At 39.5% G+C, this 21893-nt stretch overlaps 1 protein-coding gene across 2 annotated transcripts in view; it reads right to left on the bottom strand.

The window, feature by feature from the left end:
• Positions 1–18770, bottom strand: part of gfra1a (gdnf family receptor alpha 1a) — a 79464-nt gene extending 60694 nt beyond the window's left edge. Inside the window, exons 1-4 of one of the 2 annotated variants that reach the window (XM_058385908.1) lie at positions 18304–18770; positions 17414–17704; positions 16085–16168; positions 1907–2008 (exon numbers count right to left, since the gene is read on the bottom strand). In XM_058385908.1, the coding sequence (XP_058241891.1) occupies positions 1907–2008; positions 16085–16168; positions 17414–17704; positions 18304–18343 (517 nt within the window). In that variant the 5' untranslated portion in view covers positions 18344–18770. The remainder of the gene's footprint in view (positions 1–1906; positions 2009–16084; positions 16169–17413; positions 17705–18303) is intronic. The other variant, XM_058385909.1, reaches the window with a different exon arrangement.
• Positions 18771–21893: the final 3123 nt, after the last annotated feature.

Consider the following 21893-nt stretch of genomic DNA (forward strand, 5'->3'; position numbering starts at 1 on the left):
GGTTGAAAATAGTGACATTTGCATCCACCTTTTTCATGTCAGTATAGAGACACACCTACAATTTACCATATATGGAAATGTGGTTTTAAATGGAAACGCCCCAAAATTGGAGCAACAAAGTTTTCAGAGGTCGAGAGCTAGATTTTAGGTTTAATTTGACATTTCTGTGTATTATTTAATTTCATAAATATTACCAGTGGAATGCAGAAATTTAACACCATTTACAATGAATCCGTTCCAAGAAAGCATAACTGTGTCGTACTGTATGGGAGATGTATCTGTCCTGTCAATCACAGTGACACTAGCCAACCCTGGGCATGTCTGAGCTCGTGTATGCGGAAGAGGGCCGACCGCAGCACTCTACTACGAGTCTGTTACAGTGGAATTACTGAATGCTTTACTTCTGCGACTTTAAAATGTTAATCTCACATCCAGGAACAATTAATATTCTTTTATTTCCTTTTGTCTTCTGTTTAAAGCGAGCAGTACATCTTGTAACAAGGTTGTTCAACACGTGAACAAAAGGCCCACGTTCAGCGGGGCAAACACAAAATGGTTCCACTTCCATCATGAGGCTCACACTGTGCTAAAAGCCATGAATAATTCATCCTCTGTAAGTATAGGCTTCAGTGAAGAAAGGCAAAACGCTGGCGCTTTCATCTGCTCTTCATATTTCACGTCACAGCTTTTTTTTCCTATGATTTTTGAGCTGATCCATCCAGAGTGTCCTTCTTAAATATTCTGATATCGGAAAATAATCATCAGCAGATTATGGATTTTTAACAATGACAATTTTATGATACTTAGTTACGTATGTAAGATTTTGTGGAAGGTCTGTGAAAAGAAGGATCAGGATAACGGAGGATGGGTTCGGTTTTGTCCATTGGCTTGACGGAAAAGTGAGCAGTACTTCGCTGCGATCACAGTGTGGGGGTCAGACAGAGCCACTGGCATAGAGCTTCACACAGTTACAGTGAATCAGAGCTAAAGTGATGTAATCTTGCCTCCAGCCATGACTCGTACAGCAAGAGAGAGAGAGAGAGAGAGAGAGAAAGAGAGAGATGGAGATGGATTGAAATCTGAATTTGTCCTCATCCTTTCATTTCAATCCTTGGAATAATGATACGTTTAATGAGGTACCATTAAATGTAACTATAAATGGATAAAAAAAAATAATGGTGTGAATGCAAAAAATCGCTTGCTGTGGGAACAAAAATAAAACACTCCATGCTATTACAAAAAGATACTCAACTTAACTTCTTCTTCATCCTCAGGATTATTTTCCTACACCCGCTGGAATATGGTGGTGTTCAGTCAGAGTGTTCAGAGTGGTCAGAGTGTTCAGTCAGAGTGGTCAGAGTGGTCAGAGTGTTCAGTCAGAGTGTTCATAGTGTTCAGTCAGAGAGTTCAGAGTGGTCAGAGTGTTCAGTCAGAGTGTTATGCTGAACACTGAACACTGGAGTATGGAATATGGTAAAACGGTGGAACGTTTTAATTGTAACACTGTATTCCTGCCAATCAGCACAAGTGTAACCATGGCAACCAGCAAGGCCGCTTACATCACTATTACTTAAAGTAAAAAAAAAGTAAACTTTTTTTTTTTTTAACATCTCTTAGTGAAGAATGATGCAATCCTGCTTGAGAACTCTAACGCATTGTTCGCACACTGGTTTTGACTGACATGTTGACTTCCAGTCTCTCAGCCCTGTAACACACACCTTCACTTTTTCCAGGGATCATCGCTTCAAAGGCACGTCACTAGAATCCAAAGTCTTTATATGATATATGACCTTAGAGCACTCAGACTTATACTGCCTTCTTTTCTTTCTATCGCTTTCTCTCTCTCACACACACACACACACACAAGTTTGTCTCCCAGTTCAGCATGCAGTAGTGGGTTATTTACCCAGAACAGCCCAAGCGGGGTTTGATCTCTTGTTTCTACCAGGGTTTTGGGCCGGGGTCATGGTGACTGGAGCACTCCGGTGGCCGCTGTTGGTGTCTCCCTCTGCAAACAAGACTCGCTAGATTTAGATTTTATGTAAAATTCTGTTCAAATTCTATTCATATAACACGATTTCACAAAATCCCACGAAGCTAGCTGGTGAGAACGGTGAACAGAATGGAGACTTAATTAAAATGCTGTGTTAGGGTTTTAATGAAATCTAAAAAAAAAAATGTATTAATTTTTACAAAATTTTAAAAGTTTGTTTAGATTGACATTTTGTATCATTTGCATAATAATAATTTAAAAAAACCCCAGAAATAATAGGAATTATTCAAAAGCCAAGACTTATTTGGCACCCAGTGTTTCCTTCTTTAATCTTTTAATTGTATTTACATTATTAATTCAGTTTCATTCAGCTGTAATTGCTTTAAATGACAGACGCAAGCCATGGACAGATTTACATTAGACTCTTCCATCAGCTTTCATAGCTTCAGAGCAAAACAAGACAAAAAAAGACACACCGGACACCAAACATGTCATGGGTCATTTACAATCTGTACAATTTCTAGAAAAATCTATTCTCTATTTTATCCATTCATTAATAGTAATAAGTACATTTTTAGCAAATAAAATGTAAATCTCTCATAATGAACAAAAAACAACAACACAGCAATAGATTCACGGCAGCTAAGATCATTCAAACGACCTGAGGATCACTGGGTTAGTGCAGTTTTAGATCTCAAAGTTATTAGAGAAAGGTGAAATAATAAGACAAGAACATTCTCAGAAAGAGACAGATACAGTCCAAGAAACATGCTTCACACACGCAAAATAAACAAATAATTTATAATAATAATAACAATTTATAATAATAAATGTTATTAAAGGTGTGGGAATACACTGGAGTGACCGTGCACCATGACTACCATTGGCCAGAATCCATCTTGTCAACATATCTTGTTGAGATTTTTATCCATTTTTACTTATACCAACATCCATGAAACATGAAACGAAATTGAATGAAATTGGAAAGCACAAACTCCTGAGATCTGAGCTGGCAACAGGAAAGTGGACGTGTCCAGCGACGCCTCAAAGTTGAGAGTTCAGACAGAACACACTGCGTCTCCTTCATCTTATATGATATGAAGCAGAATTTTATACACAAACACCAAATCTCCCACTAGAACGTTTCATTTTAGCAGCAAAGAAATCTGATTCATTGGAATGCTCGCTGAGAAACGTTATTACCATGGCAACCGGTAGTAGTAACAGCCAACACAGTACGTACCGGCAACATCACAGTACGGCCTCCTTCTAGGAAACTTCCACCATATCACCAGTGACTCCTTGTTTTCTTTGTTAAAAAACAGCATCATTTCTCATTTGTTGAGCCTTGTTACCATAGCAACAATCAGGTATTAGAATCTCTTATGGAAATATAACCATAAAGATAACTCCTGACCAATCAGAATCAAGAATTTAAGAGCACCATGGTATAATGATGATGATAATCATGATACTGACGATAAACGGTAAAAATTCCACCCCAGTCCCTAGTTTCCTGTTGATCAGAAGTCACCATGGAAACAACACACTGTAGAGCGGATGAACTGCTGTTTGCATTGACGACACGGGCGTGATGGCGGGACGCTGCAGACATTCTCAGGTCTAGTGAACAAGTGAAACTCCATCGAGCAGCTTGTGTGTCTGAGAAAAAGACAGAGGAAAATCTGGATTCCGAGACGATGGATTTGTTTCGGTTTGCTGGGAATTCCATGAGGAAAAAAATCTAATTGTGATGGAGTTAAAATATAAACACAGACGCATGATTGGAAGACATCAACTGGCTTCTCTTACTACTTTCATATTCTACAGTATACAAACGCTGCTGTAGTGGAGGACCTGGCAGGATTGAAGGTGCTGATTTCTCATTAGATTAATGGGCTTTTCAGGATCGTTCCTCAAATACTCCAGTGTAAGCACTGGCCATTCTCCAGACAGGGTCAACAAGTCCGTCCATTAGTCCATAGTCCGAGTAAGCAAATGCTTTTAAACTGCACCAATTTACCAATGACGTTTTTTTATTAAATCAAGAACAACACAGGACAATTTTGCCTGTGAAACAAGTTCGTTCCTGTCATTACCTGCGTCCATCCTCTCTATTTTTCTGTCTCTTGAAATTAAGAAAAAAAAATCTTAGTAAAATCAGAAAGTCTTTCCATTTTCTGGAAAGGATTGTATGTGTGATACAAAACTCTGAGACTGGAGACTCCTTCCACAAACGTCTCCTTAAATACACAGAAAACATCTACGTTTTTATTTTTTTGTTGTAACTATAGCAACATGTGATTAATTTGTTTATTATTAGACTGTGAATTGACAAAAACGACGGTTCAAGCTTCTGGAATAGAAATTGTATCAAAAATTGCGAAGGAAAATTATAATAAACATTTAGAAATCTCCCAGAGTTTTATTTCTAGTCAGCTAGAAAATGCTCAGCTGTCAATCATCCAGCCTTCTCGCAATCGCTAGATTATTCTCTTTGTGTCTTGTCATATTGATTATCACATCATCGATTCAGCTAACATTAGCCTAAGCAGAAGTTCAGCATGCCTCTTATTCTCTCTCTCTCTCTCTCTCTCTGAAGTGAAAAGAAACAGAAAATCGATCACTTCCAAATAAAAAAGAGTGCAGAAATGCTTCATTTTTGCTTACAGGAATGGAAGATGAAGATGCATTAAAGAACCAAAAAATGCACCAAAGTATTCTTCTGTCCTACTGGATGATACACTTTTAATGACTTAATGGACGTAATCCAGAATAATGGCCTTGAAGATTGGTCTTGACGTGTATACACAGGGATAGAACGTTACAACATAAGAGGTTAGAATCACCCATTTTAACTTGGCTTGGGAGACATTTTTATTAAAAACTGATCATAGTAATACAAAAACAAAAAAAAGATGGCTGAAGCACATATCCTGCAGTTTAAAGTGGTATGAAAATTAATACTACATCACTGTATGGTGATGTACCGGGGTAAATCAGCATGATGTGATGTCACATCAACACCAAAGTGAAAGAATAATTCTCTCTAGTTTCATGACAAGTCCAACAAAAGAGCTTAATATATGTACATATACATATACAGTGGAACCTCGGGCATAGGAATTTAATTCGTTCTTGGAGGCAAGTTCTTGAGTTGAAAATTTGTATTGCTAAATGAATGTTTAAATAAGAAATAATGTAAATACAGATAATCCGTTCCAGCCACCCAGAAATATGACCAATACGAAGCGTATGTAAACTGTATGGCTGCTTACAAAGAACAAGCCAAGCATTCCATGTCAAGGCTCCTCACAGGAAGTCGTGCCACCAAGCTTGGGCTAAAAATAGAGCAGACCGCCCACAACACCAATCTGTCAACAAAAAACACACGAAAAATCACCTAGCTTTTGAACACATGCCGAAGGCAACGTTGGGATCGTGGGTTGACTCTTTCACAACAGCTTTCACTGACTGAAAAAAATTTGTAAACTTGCTTCGCTTTGTTTTCCACTGACGCAAACAAGTTTTGAACGGCTCCTGGACGTATGCACAACTTAGCCGGCGTTCAGTTAGGTTTGTTCGTATGCTGAAAATGCTTTGAATGCCAATGCAATTTTCTTGCAAAATTTTCAATTCTTAAGGCAAAAATTCATAAGGGAGAGCATTCGTATACCGCGGTTCAACTGTACACCAGTGATGCTGGTACTGCTAATGCAAGATAAACAATAACATAGCCACCATCACCTCTACTTCACCTTCAGTGTTGAATGTATTTCTCATGTCCCACTTCACAGCGGTGGTTAATATAAAGCTCATATGAAAGTAGACACTCAGAGCTTTAAGAAATTGTTTTTTTTTTTATTATTTATTGCCTCTTTTTTAACGTCTTCGGTAAAGTAAATGATGATATTTCATCTATGTGAGATGGCCCAAGTTCTTCCTAAACATCAAAATTTGAAGGTATATATCTGTGTGTATGGTTATCAAACAGAGGAAAAAACACGCGTCTAAAACACTCTGAAAGCCAACACTCTTTTTATATCAGACTCAAAATCATTCATTTTTTATAATGATTGAAAGTCTCTTTCCACTGGAACACCAATGCAGTCATAAAAAGGGCTTGAATCACGTATTATACACAGATAACTACAGGTCATTGGAGAATGGCCGGATTTCTTGGAGCTCACTGAGAGGCTACAGTATCTCAAATAACCACTCTTTACAACCACGCTGAGCTGAAAAGAATCTCAAAACATCCAGCAAGAATGTCGAGCCTTGAGGCAGATAGGCTACAAGAGCTGTAGAGCACATCAGGTTTCACTTCTGTCAGATGAGGTGTTGATCTGCAGCATTAACCTTTTCACGCTGACATCAAATACAAAGGCAAAAGTCAAGCTGCCGGCTGTTGGATTTCTGCTTGCATTTGAAGGAAATGCTTGCTTTAAAGGATAAGACGCTGCATAGTAGCCGATTTGAATATTCCGCCTGGCACGCTGAGTAGCACGTGTTGCCCAGGATAATTGTGTAAATTGGCATGCATTGGTGGTGATTGACTGCGGTTTCGTCTGGCACGAGAGCCAAAGCCCCTGCTGACTCCAGCTGTCACCAGTGTCTATTAAGCATGATAAATCTCTCCCTTTCCTCCGAATCCAATCAAAAAGCCCTCATGAGAACTGTGGGCTGGTCAGCTTGAGCTAAATGATTTTTCAAGCAGCGTGGAGTCAATGCCAGAAGCCGAAGCTGCACGGGACACATCTGTGCACTCCGTTCTGTTATCATACCACAGCTGGAAGAGTGTGGTATGGAGCAAAGGGAACGCTCAAAACGATGTTAACACCTCGTTTTCTTAAAGGCCATAGAGACCGAAACAGAAGCACAAACCATGCAACGATTGAAGCTTAGCAAAAACCGAAGCAGAAGAAAAAAAAGTGAAAAATGACGTTTGGAGAGAAAAAGCTTTCATGAGCTTTACAGCTTGTTGTTGGCCAGCCACTCACATGCAAATGATAGCTTTTCCAAATCAACGAGTGTTCGATGGCATTGTAATCAAGAGGAAATTGCTCTATCACTCTGAGGCTCGGCTTGGCTTCTCACTCCGAAGGACGGTAATAAAGTGGCATAAATAAATGATGAAGAGGAGCGGGGCATGGCAATAACGCAAACTTTAGCAAACTGCAGGATACACAGTTTTGTTTTATACCAAACTTGAACAACAGATTCTGTTGGAAAAACACAGATAGAGGATCTCAAATTGGGCTATGTTGTAATTTTATATATACACTCTCCGGCCATTTTAATTGGAATAACTGCTCAGTCAGTTCAAATCCCAATTCTGCCAAGATGTTACCCCTGGGGTCCTTGAGCAAGACCCTTAACCCTCAACTGCTCTGGTATAAATGAGATGCAGGTAAGCCACTCTGGATAAGCAGCATTCGCATCAAACATCTGAATGGCGTAAAATGTGGCTTTGACCCTGGAAGGGTTGTTGATTCCTGGTTTGAGTACTGATGATCTCCTGGGATTTTGATGCACAACATCTCTAGAGATTACACAACATCCAGCGATTGGAAATTTTCATCATGAGAATAGAAAGTTGTGTGTGTGGAAATGCTTGTTGTAGAGGAGACTGGGCAAACTGGTTTTAGCTGACTGGAAGGCTGGGGTAACTTGACTGTGGTGAGCAGAAGAGCATCTCAGAATTCTTAAAGTAGAATGATGTGCTACAACAGCAGAAATGTTAGCCAAGAACAGGATTCTGGGTGGCTGGTCAGTCAGCAAAATGTCTCTTCTTTGGCGAATAAGAACAAACATCTGTGTCTAGATTTATACAGTGTGTCTGTGCGATCGTCACGCCTCATAATCTTCCACTTTCATCCCAGTATGTGGCCTGCTGAGGCTGCTGGTCAAGGTCAATGTGTATCCAACTCCCACTTACTCCTTCACACTCCTTAACTTGCCACATGTCCCATCAAAGAGCTTTCTATCTCTGTGCCCTGCTAGTGTGCTAGCGATCATCTGACCTCAAAGCGCCAGTCATCCAGATGGTGTGTTGGGCGTGTGGGGAGCCGTGGGAAGCCGCAGGTTTTACAGCTAAAGGACGAGCTCTAATGTTGCGTAAGGCCTCATTAACACCACACTACGCTGTGTTAACATCCCTCGAGGAGTGCCTAAATGCTCCGTGGCGGCCCTAAATGTCCCGCGCACTCCATCAATAGCGCAGAGCTGATAACAAGCTCTGCGTGAATAGCGCCGAACTGCTTTCCTAACCTAATGACGTGTGACCCAGCGCTCCATTTCCCTTTCCCCACACTGGCTTTTTCTCTTTAAAGACTCGGAGAGGCCGACATTTCCCCTCTGACTCGAGCACATTGCGCTTGATGATGCAACAATATACCTGAGTATTAGCAACAGAAGGATAATCCTTTGATCCACTTTAAACAGAGGAGCTTCAGGGGGGAGAGAGAGAGAGAGAGAGAGAGAGAGAGAGAGAGAGAGAGAGAGAAAGAAAGAAAGAGAGAATGAAAGAGTGAGTGCATGGGAGTCTAAAATCGATAATTTCTTGTACGCACAGCCTGGAGTTTCTATTTTAACATGCCGCTCTATTGATTTGCTATCGCAGGAGATTTCTCTCTGAGCTGCAGCCAGCTCCAGGAGGACAGCAGCGCATTTACAAGAACAAAAAAGACAGAAATGGAGAGAAAGGAGCTGGAAAACGATAGCTTCTCTAGCGCCCCTCTTGACGTCGGCTAACAGGGCTAATGGGATAAGCGGTCTGTAGGAGTATACAACACAAAAGGGCTTTGTGCTGAAATGACTGACACTTCCCCAGGCTAGCGCCATGCTACACTGAGCTGCTATTGTGGAAGCGAAAGAAAAAGAAGATTCCAGTTTAAAGGGCGAGCCGGTTAGCAAAAGACTTCGAAGACTATCGGAACGGCTGATGCAAGTCATGAAGACAGCAAAGCTGGGAGAACTTGTAGGAACGATCAATGGGGAGCTTGAGAGCGGCTTTGTTGGATTTTTTTTCTTGAAATTCAGAGCCTATCGTATTTCTATAGCTAAATATGTGCTACGGATATTTCTGCCTTAAGCAAATGTAAAAAAAAAAAAAAATTAAAAAAAGATTTTTAAAGATATTGATGCACTTCCTGAGTATCAATCTAGTAGAATCAAGCTAACACACTTCAAGTTGCTTTCATCTGTCAATATTCTGACTATGCAAAGCATATTTAGCATTAGCATGAGTAAAGGATGAGTGAACATTAAGATGTGAAGGTGTTAATTGATGCTGGTTTGAATGTTATAAACCCATATAAAGTAGCAAAAAGTCTAACAACAACCAACCAAGACTTAGATTCCAGCAAGCAGCTATCATGTTCTGTGTTCTGACACTAAAAATCAGCTTCACTCCATAAAAGTTCACAGCAAAACAGTCTTTTTATTTCCCCCAACGTGAAACCTGTTGAGAGTCTGGAGGTGATTAGCGCTGCTCTGCTCTAGCGAGATGTCCCGACAGCCTCTTAGCGCCTCGTCACAAGTCGGGATGTGCTGCAGAGCTGTGTGTCTCACCTGGAAAGCTGCCACTACAGATGTTTTCCTGCACACTTTCCCACCCTGAGGTTGACACCGTACACACACACAGTGACAGAAAAGTCGAAGCTCTCTTTGAAACGCTGTTACACACACACACACACACACACACAAATAAAACATGTTGTTCGAGGAAAATAATCGACAACGTATGAGTGGTTACCATCCAAAATTCTTGTAAACTTTGTGTGTTTTTGTTCCTTCTAAACCTCAGCAATTTACTACTACTACTACTAAAACATTTTATTTATAGTTTTTATTCATTTATAGCTACATTTAACATCACCTATGGAACAAGCTATCACTTACAGTAGAACAGCTAAAACCTCTGTCCTTCACCAGACGCTCATTTCTCTCACTCCCTCTCTCTCTTTAATGTTAATATTTAATATTATATTATTAATTTAATATCACATAACAACTTATTATATATTATATTTAATGTTACCTCTTCATTGTTCCACAGAAACTTCCAGCATAAAAGCCATAACACTACAGTTAGCGCATTAATATAAATGATTTGACTTGCAGCTGTAACTACTGCCAGAGCTGCTGTTCTAGAAAGTTCTCAACACCTTCTTATGTTAGTTATGATGCTTTTTTCCCCTTGGGGGTCTTTTATTTGATACAAGCAACATCAGAAAATATTATTTCAAAGCAGATATCTGTTTTTTTCTGAGGTAAAATCTATTAGGAACTACAGTAAGTGAAAAAATGCACACAACTGAAAAGATTTCTTGGTAACTATGTTCTAGCTCTGATGGAAAAAGATTAAAAATGAGAGGAATTGTGTAGAAAAGGCAATTTCTTTTGAATCTGTGCAGCTTCTCAGCAGCTAGCGCCAAGATAACATGAACTAACTAGCTAGCTCATATTACTGAGCTGTTGTTTAATCAATAAACCATTATTTTGCTTCAGGAAAATATTGGATTGTTACTTTCCTACCTCAGGGCCTGTTTACGCTTCAATATTTCAGTGTTTATTTTTTAAAGGTAATTATGTTTTTACTCCTAGCTCTACCACAATGACTAGCTACAATTAAGCTAATGGTGATTCTGTAAGTGCTCTGAAACATTTTTTTTTGTAGATTTAGTCAGCTTTCCTGTTTCTATCCTTTTCCAGGAAGGCTTTTAGAAGAAAGAAGAATTTTTTTTTACCATTTTGGCCATACATATTCAACGGTTTATACAGTTACCACAGAATGATGGTTTTTTTTCCCTTCTGTACAGAATAAGAATGAGAAATTAGCATTTCCCTACAAGGTAAAAATACTGATATGTTTATTATTTCGTAAATCTTTGGCAGAATGATGTTTTTTTTTTTTTTTAGCATTTTAGCATTTTAGCTTGACGGATCATGGCTAGAACGACGAGGATGATGATACGAATAAAAGAAAATCTGCTCTGGAGAATCTCCTGGGGAACTTGCTCATCTTTATTCATAGTTGCTTCTACAGATTGTGTGATGTCCGCGTTCTTTTCTGAGCTCTACCCCGTAATTTAAGCAATTTCAATCCAACCAACTCAGCACACTGCCTATTATCCTTTGTGTCACATTCTCTCGCCGCTCCCATTTTTCCTCAAAGACCTCGTAAGCGGTAAATGACAAGCAGCTGACGGTACAGATGAATCTATCCGCGAACTCAATAACTCGACGCTGTGCATTTCCTGACAATGGATTTCATTGTTTTGTGAAGTGTACATTTTCAGTCAAACTGAATTAGGCTTTTTACATGCTTTTTGTGCTTTTTAATGGCTGGATTGTGGATCGTTTCATGACTGAGCAGCCGCCTGCGATGCCTAGGCTTTTCCGCTTGGCCGGGTTTGGAAGAGAGCGTGATTGAAATAGGCGCGTGTAGAGGGATCATGGAGGGGTGTGTGTGTGTGTGTGTGTGTGCTTGATGGAGAGGTAATGTGAGAGGGAGTTGTGTACTGTGTGTTTGAGCTCTTTTGCTCTCTGATGCTAATGGTGTGCCAGTAATACAGAGTCAACTCTCACATCATGAGGGAGAGGGGAGGGAGGGGCAGACAGAGAGATAGAGAGAAAGAGAGAGAGAGACAGAAATAGAGAGAGAGAGAGAGAGAGAGAGAGACAGACAGAGGGAGAGAGATAGTGAGGGGCAAAAAGAGACAGATAGAGAGACACAGAGGGAGACAGAGAGAAGCAGAAAATGGACAAAATAAGTTCTGACTTGGACATGACTCAGTGCTTCACAAGAAATAGGAATTTTTTTATGAGGAGAGGTTTTATCAGAGTAAAAAAAATGTTTACATGTAACAACAATTATTATTATTATTATTATTATTTTTATTTTGTAAGCTTTGCTATCACTAGCAGTTTGGGCCTGAAATTATTTTATTTTCATACTACTGAGCTACTGTTATTGCCTCCCTGAAGTTGATCATTTTCTTGTCCTTTTTCATCATTTCTATGTCATGGCTATTCCTCTATTATCACAACAATTTGGCAACAGTATAAAAAAAAGACAAACAACAAAAAACTCCTTGTAGTTTTTATGTGTTTATAGTTACGTAACCAGCTCCTGTTATCACTTACATCACAGCATCTGCTGTAAACTCCATTCACTCAAACTCATCAAGCTTTTTCTCTTTTTATCTCAGCTTTTCATGTAACCTCAATGTGTAAACTCTTCTGTCCTAAAAACTTTTCTGAGTTGTATCCGAAAGTAGTATCTCACTCTGTGATTGGACGGGACACTTCCTGTACTTTACCTAAGCAGCAAAATCCTTGTATCTCTGATGCTTAAAATCTTAAAATATTCCTTTATATATCAGAGTATCATGAAACCACCTCAAGTATTGAAGTATAAACGTTTTACAATGTTTTCCCTCGTCAATTTGAAGCTAATTCCGATCAAATTGTCCACTCGTATCCTCATTTTGATTTAATCCTGTCTTTCTTAATAGTCCTCTCTCCGGCTTTCCATCAGATAGATTTTTAAATCTTTGCTCTTAACCTCCGTGATTCATATCCGGGTGATCTGTCGGATTTAAGGCTAAATATAGTTTGCTTCTGATTGCACTACATCTGTTTACCTTTCAGTCCATTAGGAAGCAGATTTGTGTACATTTGTGTTTACGAGTGCCTGAGTGCCAGACTTCTCCATCAGCACCAGTCCATCTTCCTTCCAGCACGCATGACCTTTCATCCAGGAACTGTTCTGACATGTTTATTTTAGTGCCACTCCTTCTCCGGTGTGTGGAAGAGAGGAGGCGTCTGATAAGGTGTTTAATTGAGCGGAAATTGCATCAATATGGAGAATAGAGACTCGGCCGGCGATCAGAGAGTAAACACGGACCCGAAAATCTCAACTGCTTAGAGTGCTCATTTCTAAAAGCTTCTTTTATTATTTGATTGTAAGGCGTGAGCTTGTGTATCTTGTGAAGTCTAATTCCACTAACAACAACTGCTTATCCACGACATTTACCACTTCAGGATGGCCACAATATTGCCATCTCAGAAATTAAGCAAACTCTTAAAGCAATATTCAAGGCTTTGAATTTTTTTTTTCTGGAATAAAAGTGACAGAGAAGATTACTTTAATACCACCATCTTGCTCTTAAGCCAAACAAAAAAAGAAAAAAGAATTATGGGATAGAAAATATGGACCGATGAAGCAGCTCACACCCCCCCCCTTTTTCTTTTAAGCCCAATACAATTATAACTATATTAACCAAAGCAAGAGGAAAACAAACAACAAATAAAAATATTAATAAGATTATAAACAAATGCAGAAATTAACGCAAAATCAAACAAATTCCAGAATATTCCGAGGACCTTTTCAAAATGATACAGATTTTCCGCAGATTTGAGACAAACCCGATGTTCTTCCATTCATATGTGTAGAACATGAGTACAGACATCATAGAAAGTCATTACATGTTTGTCTTCACTGATAGGACAATCCCGTGCTTGCAATTTCAGGTAGCAAAAAAAAATTAAGTATTTGAAAAAAGAACAATTAAAATCAAGTGTTTTCACCACAACAATCCTGGAGCATCTGACTTATAATTAAAGTGGAATCCCGTCCCGGGAAAGACCTAAGTAATTGAAGGTTAAAGGATTTTTTTCACAAAGCCAACAGAAGCTGTCCTGGGAATTGACCTCTCAACCCTTTGGTCATTAAAACAGAACCTTATCCACTGTCTTAAAGATTATGAGGAACACTCGGTGCTGTGATTTCTTCTTATATCACACAGAAGTTTGCTGGTGCAACATCAAACTATTGTATTTATCCATTTAGACTTACTTTTAATGTTGAGGAACAGCCAAAAGAGAAAAAGCTTTTCATCATGGAAAACTTCTACTACGTCAACAACTTGGCATTTACAGTGAGCCAAAAGCATGTTTAGATTCGCCAGGTTCCCTATTAGTTGTTACTATAGTAACAGTAACAAATAATATTAAAAATACTACTGTCAGAACTGCTGTGCCGAGCTCAGTAGCAGGGTTCAAGCCCCAACACTACCAAGCTGCCACTGCTGGGCCCTTGAGCAAGGCCCCCAACCTTCCCTGCTCCAGGGGCACTGCATCATGGCTGACCCTGCGCTCTGACCTCAACCCTCCAAGGATGGATGAATTTCACTGTGCAGTAATGTATATGTGACAAATGAAGGCTACTTAATTAACTTAGATGTTTACAGCGAGCCAAAAGCATGTTTAGATCCATCAGGTCCCCTGTTAGTTGTTGCTATAGTAACGGTAAAAATACTACCATTAGAGCTGCTGCTCCGAGCACCAACCAATCAGATTTGAGAACAATAAACAATTCTAAGTAGCAGAGTCAAGCTTCTGGGCTCTGACTTTGTTTGGATATTTGGTATTTTATGGGAACTCCATGCGTGTACAGAACTAATCCAAATCCAAACAAATCATAATTTCTTTCCCCCCCTGACTGCTGAGAAGGCGCCGTAAGCGATGGCAGCGCACGCCGGAGACCTGAACCCTCCAGACTCCACCAGCGTATTGTGTCTGTCTCCGGCGGCGTCTTGACTCGTTAAACTCCTTTTGTAGGGTAGGAATCACAGCCTCAGAGCACAGCCGTCAATCAAAGTCAAGAGCTTTTCAACAGGGGAATAAGGAGCGATCTCACATTCCAGGCCTTTTCCCCGTAAATCTCTCTTTGTTCTCAAGGATGCTGAGAAGACTCAAACGTGGAAAAGTAGTGAGGCGCATGCTATTTTTAATTAGCATAGTGTTTTGTTCTGTGACTCATGTTCTCTAAGGGGAGCTCATGGTTCTTTGAGGTTTGTTTTTTTTTTTAAAGCCAGTCACATTGACTTTGAGGAGAGTGAAAGTTTTTCACAGGTCATGAACAAAAAATTGTTCGGAAAGTTAAAAAAATACGGATCACGCTTCTGCTTGGTAATCGTCAGCACACATATTCTGGGTTTAAAAACAGGTAGAATTATTTTAAACTAGTCTAAACATGCACCTGTGATACCTGAGGGAAAAAGAATTGTGTTGAACTGGCGACAAATCAGTAATGAATCGGAGTCACTGTTACCCCACTGTATTTCACTTATTTTCAAATAACAGCACATCCTAATGTTTCATTCCTCTAAGGAACGATCCTGTTGCGTTGTTCCATCCATTACGAAAAACGTAGCTGTAACACTGGAGACTCCTTCCATAAATCATGAATAAACTCTCCTCAAAGAAGACTGCTAAAGAATGCTAAATAAATACACTTTAATAATCTGTTTCTCATTAGACTTAGACTTTTGTTGTTTGTCCGTTCATGTTACTATGGAAATGAGACCGTATTAAAGTAAGGTGTAGTATTATGTTTGTTTTATCTACTTTCAAAAACATATAAGGGAAGATTATAGCTACCAGGTTGGCAGTGTGTGTGTGTGTGTGTGTGTGTGTGTGGGCATACTGTGTAAACCTGCTGTGTACAAAACTATAGCTCATGTTTGACAGAACGCAAATGATATGATATTTTTCCTTCTATTTCAGTCCACACTCCGTAAAAAAACAGCACGAGTATTTTACATCTGGCATATCTATCTGACTCCGGCACTAAAGGACAACGTTAAGTTGACTTGAGATGAGCAACCCGTAACGTTTGACTCGGTTCAGTGAACCCTTCTGCTTTCCACCATCTGCTGCTCCGCTCATCTAGCTGTGAAATAGAGAGCACCACTGCCACCCAGAGGCTGATGTTAAACAGCAACCAAGCAAATCAGAAGCCTCACACACATACTCACACACACACAGACACACACACAAACACACACGTACTCCACACAGCATTCCACATCGTTAGTAATAAAGTACCCGTGAAATAAACTTCAGTCCAAACCATATCTCCTCATGCAGCGTTCCACAGCATGCAGTCACAGGAAAGGAAGTTGGAAAGCAGGAAACAAGAAAACAAGACAAAATGCCTGATACTCTAATAACTTGAAAGTCTGGATCCAAGAAAAGGCTCTGCACAGTAATGCCATAGTGAATAATATCAGCCAGTCCTACCTGAATAGATGGGTGCCAATCGAAATATATCCGATGCACGGCTAGTCATGGGCTCGTAAGGAGATTCCTCCAGTAAATCATTTCCTGTTGAACAAACAAACACACGGATTAAAATTGTAGCACTGTGCTTAAAAATGTTGTGTCCGTATATGAGGTTCGGTTTTTACGAGAATGTTTGAGGCTGTTATTTAAATTTCCGGCTGCTTGAGCATATGGGTCAGTAGAGGAAGAGGCTGAGAGATCAAACGGCTTCACACTCAATAAACTCCAATTCACGTTTTCCTGAGGAGTTTTTTCACCACAACGTTTTCCTGTGTGTGTGTTTGTGTGTGTGTGTGTGTGTGTGTGTGTGTGAGACCGGGATATAACCCAGACAGTTCGCTGTGTGAAATGGCCACTCTGTAGTCTGGAATGAAGACCTTGTGGTCCACCTTTTCCTGAGAAAATATCCTATTTGCATCATCTGAGGCTAATAATTTATATAATGCCACGTCAAATCTATTTTAGTGATTTAATGTGATCTAATGTAATCTATATAGATCTCTGGTGATATATTGTGATCTGTATTGATCTATAGTTATGCAGTGTGATCTATAGTTATCTACCATAAAGTGACCAATAGTGATCAATAATGATCTGTTGGGATCTGTCTCTATCTATAGGGATCTGGAACGACCCATTGTGATCTATAGTAATATGTAGCGATCTGATGTTGTTGTCTATGGTGATCTAGTGTGGCCTGTAGTGATCTCTAGCACGCCGTAGTGATCTGTAATGAAACCATCGTGAGCTCAAGTTCTAGATCTAGTGTAATCTTTAGTGTCTGAAGTGCACCATGTTGGTCTGTAATGATTGATGTGTAATCTCTAGTGCTCTTTAGTGATCTATAATGATCTTTGTTGATAGGTAGTGATCGGTTGTTATCTGCAGTGATCAAGTGTGATGACATACAGTGATCTCTAGTGGTCTGTAGTAATCTATTATGTTCTATAGTGATATATAGTGATCTACTGCTATCTGTAGTAATCTAGTGTGATGACCTGCAGTGATCTCTAGGGGTCTATAGTGACCTATAATGATCTATGTTGATATGTAGTGATCTGTTGTTATCTGTAGTTATCTACTGTGACGACCTGCAGTGATCTGTAGTGATCTATAATGGAACCATTGTGATCTACAGGAAACTAAAGTTATCTGTAGTGATCTAGTGTGATCTTTAGTGTCTGTAGTGCATCATACTGAACTATAATATACTGTGGTCTTTAATGCTCTGTCATTACCTGAAGTGATCTGTAATGATATATAAGCGGTCTATGTTGATGGTCACACCTTGTAAATGTTGGTAGAGTCCCCAGTAGATGCGCAGGCAGTTCTTCTCCTTCTTCATGCCTCTTTTGCACCGGCAGTTGTACAGCGGGCTCTGCTTGAGAGCGTCCAGGGCGCTGCGGCACTCATCCCTCCCCTCGGCACTGATGTTGCCCTCCTTCCCGGCTATGCACTGCCTCATAGTCCGATACTTTGTGCTGCATCCCGGCTCCTTTAAGCAAAGCTCGCTGGCTCCGACGCAGTCCATCCGGCTCGCTGCAGCAAACACTGACTTTTCTGCAGAGAGCAGGACGTCTGTGCGTGGAAACATGTTAATCCTTAACTCATCCAGTTACACCGCAAGAACAACAAGCACTTCAATGACCTGCATACGACTTCATTTAACAATAATTAGACTGTCTCTATAAAGCAAATATCCTTTTTTTCTTCCCGGCCGGGGGTCGATAAAAGTAATTTCCCAAGTTCTCAGCCGTGTTTATGAGATTCCTACACATCTGTATGGAGAGGATTAACCACAGACAAGATGCAGATTAAATCACAAACAAATTTTATTCTATTTAGGCTGCAGTGAGAAACAAAGCCCCTGCTCTCACTGGCCATTACAATTAAGCATAGAGTGGTTGTCGAGCTTCGTACATGCAAACACATGTTGTATGGTCTCATATAGTGTTTATTTTCAGTTCAAGAGGACAGAGGATCTCTCTAAGACTTCATTCAAGAGAGGAATCTTTAACTGCAGTCAGAATCAGCACTTCATGCTACAGTTTACATGTTTCAGCTCTGTGTACACATGCTGTGCTTGAAACTGAATAGAATAAAAAAAATAGAAGTTGCGAGCGTAAATAAAAAGTTGTAAGATTTTGTAATACATGTGAGGAAAACGGGACACTTACCCAGCAGCGGCAGGAGAACGCAAACCGTGGAGACGATCATCGCGGGTCCGATCCGCGTTTCCAGCGCGCAGTCCTGCTTGTGTGTTTGTGTGTGTCTATGTATGTGTATGTGTGTGTTTGTGTGTGTATAAAGCAGCTCACTGATTACAGACCCACACGCTGCTCTTTACATCCATCTGAGCATCTCTTCACACTCGCTCCTCTTCCCGCACCAGGATTCCCACAAGCAAAAAAAAAAAGTGTATAAAATCAGCAGTGATGGTAGTACGGTTCCTTAAAAGCGCTCCGGGATCGGGACGCGCCGGGACGGGATGGCCTCGCGGTGCTCATGCATGGGGGAGGTTTATAAAAAGACACGAGGATCGTTTTCTGAGGTGTCCAAAAAAAAGTCCGGAGTTGCAGCACGCGGCTGGGCGCGCGGTGTGGCACTAAACAGGAGCGCGCGCTCCTGCGCCCTCAGCGGTCCCGAACACCCCCCCTCATTACCCCCCCCCCACACACACACACACATAGACACACACACACACACACACCCCCCCCACCTTTTTTTACGCACGCCCTGCTATTCGCCGCAGCCGGGGTTAAACTTTTTTTTCCCCCAAACGTGATTTCTTTTGTGTTTATGCTATCATGTGAATTAGGGAAAAAGTTATAATAATTATGCTTTTTATATTATACTAAAAATATAAGATATGTATATTATTATTATTATTATTATTATTATTATTATTATTATTATTATTAAGAAGAGGAGGATGAGACGAACGAGAACAAAAAGAAAAAGAACAAAAAAAAAGAATACTAATAAAAAAAACCAAAAAAAAACACATATCAGCTTCTTAACCTCTTTAGGCACTTTAGAGAACATCAGCTTATGTTGAGCCGAAATTTTATTTAATATAGACTAAGTTTGCCTTTATAAATGTGTAATAACACGTTTATTATTATTATTATTATTATTATTATTATTATTATTATTATTATTATTATTATTGATCCGTGACTGTCCTATTGTTCTGCAAAATCTTCTACCTTTCTTCTAATTTTCACACACAAGGAGTCACACAGTCACTGCTTTGAGGCTTTAAACTGTATTCGTCTTTCTACTGGCCCCTAGATAATACAATTATGAAGTCAGTCCTTCTGAGGTCATATCTTCTATTTGTAGACCCGAATGCTCGGGGTCACACTGCTCAGATGATGATGTAAGTCAGACGCCATGGTCTGATTTCAGCACTCTGTGTCATAATTATTCATCCGACCTGAGAGAACCTTGTATACAAAAAAAAAAATAGCTCATATTATAGATTTTAAGAAAGAAAAGTCTATACTGTCCTAAAGTGACCTTGAAAAAAATAGATAGAAAAATAGAATATTAAGTTTGAATATGTGCATTTTTCTCGCAGCAGGTTTGGTTTCCCACAAATTTCTGTAATATGGCTGACTCACTTTTCATCAGCAAAAAAAAAGGAGAGAAGTGAGTGATGTGAGTTTTAGTTCACTCATGAGTTATAGGATTAAACTGGTGGAGATTGCCATCTATTGGTGTAGGCGTCTTGCTCACTCTGGCTGAATGTCAAATGGTGCCCTGCTGAACATAAAGTGCACTACTCATACACTTTTGGAGGGAATAAGGAGCCATTTGGGATTCAGCCAGAGAAATAATTTAGAGGAGAGAGAGAGAGAGAGAGAGAGGGGCTAGTGTATTGCATGTACAGTAGAGTGCACTGTATATTATTTCATACTCAATGTAGTGCACATATATATATATATATATATATATATATATATATATATATATATATATATATATATATATATATATAGGTAGTGCAAAGCTTTATACATACAGGGACAAGTATCCTTATTCCTGCCTCTATCCAGTCAGCCAATCACAAGGCAGCAATGCAATACATGAGATCATACAGAAATAGGTCAAAAGCTTCAGTTAGCCTCAGCTTCAGAATAAAGGGAAATGTGAAACTTGATTGTATTGTTGTTGGGGCCAGATTGAGCATTTCAGAAACTCCTAGGATTTTCACACATACCAGTCTCTAGGATTTTACACAACAAAAACAAAACAACATCTGGAAAGCAGCAGCCTTTCTGGATGAATCGCCTCATTGACATCAGATTGGTTTTGAACTGGAACGCTCCCTCAAATAACCATTCTTTACAACCGTGGTGAAAAGAAAAGCATCTCAGAAGGTACAACAGATCAAACCTGGAAGTGGATGAAGCCACAGGACAACTGTTCTAACTGCTGTAGTGTAACTAATAGCAATAACTAACTTGTTTTACCAAACATTAAATGATATTATTCTTTTATTGTTATTCTTGTATTAATAAAGAGGAGTAAAAACACTCTATAAATGCTAAAGATCTGCTTTATCACATCATGCCATTGTTGGAGATTTTTCTATAACAGCACACCGCAGAGTGTTTGCTTTATTTTTTTCATACATAGTGTAGAGTTCATTATCATTATTGAGTGCAAATCAAAATGGATTTCCTCTTTTAATTACATACTTGCATGTGTAACATATAATTTACATGCTATTGATTGCTCTAGATGCGTTGTAGCTGAGGAGCTTGTGTGACATTTTTTTCATATCACTGAGTAGATCTGCTGTGAAGCACAATCGAGTTTGAATGCACATATAAATCAATGTGCTCCTCTGCTATTTTAATGAACTTAAAGTGCCAAGTGGTATGTTTACTTACAGAATTTTGGCAAGCGGTGCTCAGGAAATTTACTGCTCTAATGATCAGACTGATTTGTATCCTTTGCTATCGAGCTTAGTGACAATTCTGATTGTGATTTACGAGTGTGTGTACATGATGCGGTGTCAGGAAAATCCTATTTTAATTGTACAGTCACAGTGAGTAAGCAGGTCTTGGAAGCGAAGTAGATTGGTTGAAAGGTATCAGTCTGAATCATATGAAAAGCCTGAGTCGATATTGATGGAGCCTTGGTCACGAGTGAGCGTTCACACTTTAATGTGACTCGTGGCTTCGGATCAAACACCATTCTCTGAAAATTGGACAAAGTAAAGGATGATGTGACAACCACCGAAGAGCCAAATGGCACAGGATTACAGTTATTGAATGCTGACTGTGCTTATTAATGTGAAACAACTCAGGCCGGTGGCTCTTAATGGACCCAAGAGCACATCTGTGATAAATTACAGGCAATGCTGCAACTGGAAGGAGTGAGAAAGTACGGATGTGAATCATATACGGAACGGATGTTTGTTTCAGAATATGCTAGAATATGGTTCAGTAACATAGTGTAAGCCATTTCAGACTAATAAATCTGACTTCTGCAAGTGCTAATTTAGACAGATAATATAAATCTGTTATCCATCTTATCAGCTAAAATATATATATATATATTACCAGTGAAAAGTTTGGACACACCTTCTAATTCAATGTTTTTTGTTTAGTGACTTATTTTCTACATTCTAGAACAATACTGGAGAATTCAAAACAATACTGACATTTCTGTATAAACAGATTTATAGGTTTAACGGCTCCACAACAACAAATTCACAGTAAACTTTGTCAGTTTATTTATTTCTCAGGCTATA

Source organism: Hemibagrus wyckioides, linkage group LG03 (genome assembly GCF_019097595.1).
Source record: "Hemibagrus wyckioides isolate EC202008001 linkage group LG03, SWU_Hwy_1.0, whole genome shotgun sequence".
NCBI lineage: Eukaryota > Metazoa > Chordata > Actinopteri > Siluriformes > Bagridae > Hemibagrus > Hemibagrus wyckioides.